The sequence below is a fragment of the Aegilops tauschii genome, chromosome 5, assembly GCF_002575655.3.
Source record: "Aegilops tauschii subsp. strangulata cultivar AL8/78 chromosome 5, Aet v6.0, whole genome shotgun sequence".
Classification (NCBI taxonomy): Eukaryota; Viridiplantae; Streptophyta; class Magnoliopsida; order Poales; family Poaceae; genus Aegilops; species Aegilops tauschii.
Window position 1 is genome coordinate 31,308,226 of NC_053039.3, and position 6,253 is coordinate 31,314,478.

Sequence of the window (6,253 nt, forward strand, 5' to 3'; positions counted from 1 at the left end):
TGTCCATGATTTACCTTATATTTTGATCAGAAGTGATTTACCTGTCCATGGTATGCGATTGTGTAAATAAATGTTAATCAAATTCTACCTGTGATTTACCTTATGTTTTGATCAGAAGTTTGGCAAGTAAATTAAAGTAGAATTGATCCAGAAGGTTAAATTAAGGTGATTGATTATTATATGGGGAAGGTTGGACAAAGGGGTGATGGGAAAAAAGATGAAACGGAACCTTACATTCTTTTTAAGTAGTAGAGATAGAGACTTTGCAACAACATTGGTGTGAAAACCATGGTACCGTTGACAGAAATAGAGGGCATAGACCTTGAACTTACTTTTTTTGAGAATCAATTCTAATTGGTATTAGAAAACAATTCACCGAAACAAGTTATTTCATATCCACACCCACGCTTTGCTTACTTTATTTCTCGTGGGTTGGGTAGAGACGATTAGAGCATCTCAAGCACACAAAGCATATGCCTTATCATGGTATGTTCCCGCTCCCGAATCCAAAATCTGGAGGCATGCCAGCTATCACCTTCTTGACCGACGGCCTTGCCAGCAGCGCCTCCCACCATGCCTTTACGTGCGGATACGCATCGAGCACAACTGCATGCTCCGTCGCCATGAAATAGCGCATGAAGGAGAAATGGGTGAGGTCGGCGAAGCTGACGAAATCACCGGCCAAGTACTTGTTGCTTGACAGCCTCGCCTCGTACACCTCCAGCAGCTTCTTGAGCTTCTCGACGCTCTCATCGACGAGGCCCTGGTCGACGTCCCTCCCGACGAACGGGTTGATGATGCAGTTAAACACGATGGGCTTGAGTACGGGCTCAAGCTGGTGGGCATCCACGTCGACCCATACGTCCACCATCGCCGACTCCTTGAGGCTGCCCGCTCCTAGAAACTCGGGCTTGCATTTGCGCAGAATATGCCTTGCGATGGCACGGGATTCTGATGAAAAAAATTTGCGTAGAGAAATTAGTAACACTCATTTTTTTATCACGCCCACCAAATTTCTTAATAATTCATAGAAAAACATAGCTACAGAATCAAAACAAAATAGTGTTAAAAATCAAAATAAAATAAAAAACCCATGAAGGCTTACGGTAGAGCGTCAGATCGCCGTCCTCCAGCACCGGGATCTCGCCGAAGGGCTGCAGAATTGTTTGACGGGAACAGTGTTAGTAGTAGTAGTAGGTGACCTTGGCCACGCAAACGCAGTTGATCATCGCTCTGTTTCTTGCTTCCTACAGAACTAAAGTAGCAAAGCTGAACCAGATAGGGAGAAGCTAGCAGAGCAGACGTACGTTTCTGGCGAGGTGCTCCGGCCGGCGGTGGTCGCCGCCGTTGCGGCTCATGGGCACGAGCTCGTACTCGGCGCCGGCCTCCTCCAGGCAGACGAGGACCCGCGCCATCCATGGCGACACCGCCCAGCCGTACACCTTCATAGGCGCCATCCCTTCTTCTTCTCCCTCTGTGCTTGCAGTGCACTACTATGCGTCCATTTATGTACGTAGTTCATCATCGAGCACTAGTAGTGGGGTTGTTCATTTAGCACGCCGGCAGTCCAATCCAATCCAAAACAATATTCAAGGTAGTGGGGTTCCCTGTATACAGTCAAACTTGAGTTTTTTAGGCGACGCCGATCGTCACTGCTTGCGTGCGCAATGCAGTCCATTGGTTGGTAGGTGAGCAAAATTGGTCCATCGTGCCAAGTAAATCTATTCGAGGAAGCCAACCACGTGAACAAGCCGAAGCACTTTTTTTTTTTGAAATTAATAATAGGAAACTGCCATTTTTATTTGGGCCGGGATCAGGCGTAGGATTTTTGGGGTGGGCTTAAGCCCATCCATGGAAAAATTGAGTAACTCATAGCCTTTTCTACAATATATGTAACTGATGTTTCTAGAAGAAAAAAACAAGATGTAACTGACAGTTAATATCCTAATAACTAGCCTAAATAAATGAAACAAATATTAGTATTTGATAAAAATATCCTAGATATAGCTGTAACCTGTAAATAGCTGTGCTCATCCTCAGGGTACCCCTGCCTATAAATAGACATCCTGTAGGCTTTCTCCAAATAGTATTGTGAGGCGCAAACAAAATTACCCCAGCTTAGCATCTCTCTCCATCCACATACAACCAGCAAGATCCATGAGGCCACCGGCGGCTCTTGTGGTCGTAGCCGCCGTCCTTCTCGTGTTGTCTGGTGTCGATGCGACCGTGGAAACAACTTGCAAGGCGGCGGCCGACGAGGACGCGCATGTCAACTACGACTTCTGCGTGTCGGAGTTGAGAAAGCACTACCAGAGCTCCGACGCAGACACATGGGGCCTGGCCAAGATAGCAGCCAACATGGGCGTCAACAACGCCTATGGCGCCATCCATGACATCGAGCGCCTACTAGCGAGGCCGGGCACGGATGCCAAGACGAAGGTGGCCCTTGGGCAATGCCAGGGGCTGTACGACAACATGAAGTTTGCGTTTGCCGGAGCCTACGACGAGATCAACGGCCGGAATTACGCCGCAGGGAAGGAGGAGGTCGCAAAGGCCGTCTCACTGGCGCACCAGTGCGACGATGCCTTTGTTAAGGCTGCCGTCCCGTCGCCTCTCAAGCAACGTAGCCTCTACTCCGTGCAGACAGCGATAGTCTGCACGGCCATCACTAACCTTATCAAGTGATGAATAGCATCGTGGATCCAAATCGTGGGAGAGTTTAGAGGTCGGATCAAACTTGTAGCGATTACTACTCCGAACCTTTGTAAGGTACATGCAAGGAATAAAACATGTTTTTGTTAGTTGTGGGTTTAATTACATGCCTAATAGAGTTCTCAATGCATCTTGATTTGCTTTCTTCTCTTAAAAAACACACATTAATTTCGCATACCCTTTTAATGTGCTATATTTATTTTGCTTGTAACGTAGCCAAAGAATTTTCTTATACCCTTTCAATTTGCTATATTTATTTTGCTTGTAACGTAGCCAAAGAATTGTCTTATACCCTTTCAATGTGCTATATTTCTTTTGCTTGTAACGTAGCCAAAGAATTGTATTATACCCTTTCAACATGCTATATTTATTTTGCTTGTAACCTAGCCAAAGAATTGTCTTATACCCTTTCAATGTGCTATATTTATTTTGCTTCTAAGGTAGCCAAAGAATTGTCTTATACCCTTTCAATGTACTACACTTATGTCACCAAAATAAGAAGAGTTGAGCAAAGAAGAGGTAAACCCAATAAATACCGATACAAAAAAAATCGCTCTTTCAACATAATGGGACTTAAGTGTTTCCGGCTGGCGGGGACCCAATTTCTGGCATTGTTCTCGATCTTAAATGTACTATATAACTGCACATATTTAAACATTACCAAAATGTCTATTTTTGCAGTGTCGTCCTTCTTGATCTAAAATGTGTTACATAATTCTGCATATGGACATAACCAAAATATATTTTTATGGTGCTAGTCATCACAATGCTTCATTTTTCATGATAAAATCACAATAGTTTTCTTCCTTGACGGAGGTTTAATTCCAGATTATTCTTGAGTCTTTTTAGATTAGGTTATTGTTGAGATTGAGCATTGACATTTTGGCATCAGAGTAAACTCAGTTGTACCTTTGTTTGGGCTCGCATGCCCTCGAGAACGCCGGGCCAAGAACGATCACCGTCCATAGACTCACCCCAGCCTTTTATTGCATTTGCTTATCGGCCTGGCCCTCGAGGCCCTTTACCGTGGACAATCTTTTGAGAGTACGCTTAGGTGTACCATAGCTTTAGAGCAGGCAGAATTGTAAGGACAAGAAGACTACCACTCGCTGCGAACAACGAGCGTAGCACGGACACAACATCCAGGCTCAGTGGCAGAGCCAGAAATAAAGCAAATCCCAGGCCAAAATTTCCTTGGTAGCATGGAACTTTTTTGGGATTATAACTACCCAAAATATCTCATAACATTTCTGCAAAAAATACCACATGCAAAACAAACAAAATAAAGTTAAAGTTCTCAAGAAATCTAGATGTAAAGTCAATGCTCAATGATCTAACATAATAGATAAAACATGACATAGGTACAATAATAATATGGGGATACAAAAAAGTACCAAATCAATTGGCTACCTCATATGTGCCTCCCATAACTTGAACAACGGTAGAGGAACCAACACCTTTAGGGCAGTAAAAGTATACGTCCATAAGAAAACACATAAACATCAAATGAACTAATTATCATTGATAAAAATTAAAAACTTACCACTTCGATGAGGTAAAACCCCTTTGAGAGACCTAAATGATTGAAAATGATATATCATCTATTCACCTTTACGAAATTGAACACGAGCAGGAGCAGGCATACCAATATTGTTACTCTCTCGGTTTGACATTACACGTTGGTTGCTTGAAGTCAAAGGTGATGGTCCCATTTGTACCGTTGTTTCAATTTGTGGTGTTGATTCAGTTCCCTCGACCGTTTGCTTCCCTCGATCTGAAGATCTGAAATGATAGGTGCTGACACTCCCGTTATGGGCACCAATAAAAATATATCTTCATCTTCTATTTCTATAATATGAAATGAAATTGGCAAATACATTAAAATGGTTTCAACAATACCCTGCATATGCATATACGACTGGCACACACACATATATTTTTCCAATTCAATTTCAGTTCACTACTTCTCTACTTCATACACATAAGTACTACAAAAGTGAAGAACATAGTACGAGTGGAAAGAGACCAAGGTATGGAAAAGGCACTCAGGTAACCAGTTAGGCAGGGAAGTAGGGGACAACATGCGGCGGTGAACAGCGGCAGGCCGGTAACAACGGAGCAGCACGATGTGGGCCGGAGCCGTGCACTGGCGCACAGCAGGGCGGCAGCCAGGACCAGGGGAGCTGGGGGCACAGTCATGGACCATTTTGGTCAGATCAAAATGCTTGTCATCACCAAGCTAGGCGATCTGCATTGGACGGTTTATCATCGCAATCCACATCTTTCTCTGGCCGCTTTTACTGCTTCAACACCAAGGTTATGATGACAGTGGATACTAGTGCAGACTAGCCACCACAGCTGGCATTCCTGCCGATCTGGCTAGGACGTTTACCGAGACAACAAATGACACTATGCATCTGGTGGACAATGGAGGGGAGCTCATACTTATGTACTAACAATGCAATAACGATAATGATGACAACATGGATAGATAACACCAGGTGTACCAGGTTATAGTGGATTTGAGGGAGATGTTACCGATTAACGGGCTTGATGGACGCGTAGTGTTTATTGGCATGAAATTTCCCTTTATGTCTCACCTTTGGCGTTCCCCTCCATCAACGCCGACACTATCTACTTGGTATTTGATATGGAAATGACAGGTATGTTGGACAATAGCCCAGTTCATCTCCAGGATGGAACCGTCGAGCCTTGTGAACTGGAATAACAACAGTGAAATACCACTCTTTGAACCCATGGGTCTTGATGACTCTCTATCCTGGTTTAGCACGGGCTATCGTTATTATCCCTACTGAAGGAAATATGCCCTAGAGGCAATAATAAAGTTGTTATTTATATTTCCTTATATCATAATAAATGTTTATTATTCATGCTAGAATTGTATTAACCGGAAACTTAGTACATGTGCGAATACATAGACAAACAGAGTGTCACTAGTATGCCTCTACTTGACTAGCTCGTTAATCAAAGATGGTTAAGTTTTCTAGCCATAGACATGAGTTGTCATTTGATGAATGGGATCACATCATTAGAGAATGTGTGATAGACAAGACCCATCCATTAGCTTAGCACTATGATCGTATAGTTTATTGCTATTGCTTTCTTCATGACTTATACATGTTCCTATGACTATGAGATTATGCAACTCCCGAATACCGGAGGAACACTTAGTGTGCTATCAAACGTCACAAGTAACTGGGTGATTATAAAGATGCTCTACGGGTGTCTCCGATGGTGTTTGTTGAGTTGGCATAGATCGAGACTAGGATTTGTCACTCCGATTGTCGAAGAGGTATCTCTGGGCCCTCTCGGTAATGCACATCACTATAAGCCTTGCAAGCAATGTGACTAATGAGTTAGTTGCTGGATGATGCATTACGGAACGAGTAAAGAGACTTGCCGGTCACGAGATTGAACTAGGTATGGTGATACCGACGATCAAATCTCGGGCAAGTAACTGTTGGGGAACGTAGTAATTTCAAAAAAATTCCAACGCACACGCAAGATCATGGTGATACAT

General features: G+C 43.5%; 2 protein-coding genes across 2 annotated transcripts; one reads left to right on the forward strand and one right to left on the reverse strand.

The window, feature by feature from the left end:
- Window positions 1-297: 297 nt before the first annotated feature.
- LOC109768268 (glutathione S-transferase 4) lies at window positions 298-1,619 on the reverse strand. The gene is made up of 3 exons (XM_020327008.4): window positions 1,308-1,619; window positions 1,106-1,154; window positions 298-951 (listed from the first exon to the last, which is right to left on the reverse strand). Exons 1-3 carry the CDS (start codon window positions 1,455-1,457, stop codon window positions 482-484), a joined length of 669 nt encoding a protein of 222 aa, XP_020182597.1. The 5' UTR covers window positions 1,458-1,619; the 3' UTR covers window positions 298-481.
- Window positions 1,620-2,040: 421 nt separating this feature from the next.
- Window positions 2,041-2,801, forward strand: LOC109768279 (pectinesterase inhibitor 8-like). The gene has a single exon (XM_020327014.4). It carries the CDS (start codon window positions 2,158-2,160, stop codon window positions 2,683-2,685), a length of 528 nt encoding a protein of 175 aa, XP_020182603.1. The 5' UTR covers window positions 2,041-2,157; the 3' UTR covers window positions 2,686-2,801.
- Window positions 2,802-6,253: the final 3,452 nt, after the last annotated feature.

Excerpts from the sequence above, each read along its gene's own strand:
- LOC109768279 (XM_020327014.4), top strand. The coding sequence starts at position 2,158 with ATGAGGCCACCGGCGGCTCTTGTGGTCGTAGCCGCCGTCCTTCTCGTG.
- LOC109768268 (XM_020327008.4), bottom strand. The coding sequence starts at position 1,457 with ATGGCGCCTATGAAGGTGTACGGCTGGGCGGTGTCGCCATGGATGGCG. Across the intron at positions 1,155-1,307 it reads CGGAGCACCTCGCCAGAAAC|CCCTTCGGCGAGATCCCGGT; the intron begins GTACGTCTGCTC and ends ACAATTCTGCAG. Across the intron at positions 952-1,105 it reads CGGCGATCTGACGCTCTACC|AATCCCGTGCCATCGCAAGG; the intron begins GTAAGCCTTCAT and ends TTTTTTCATCAG.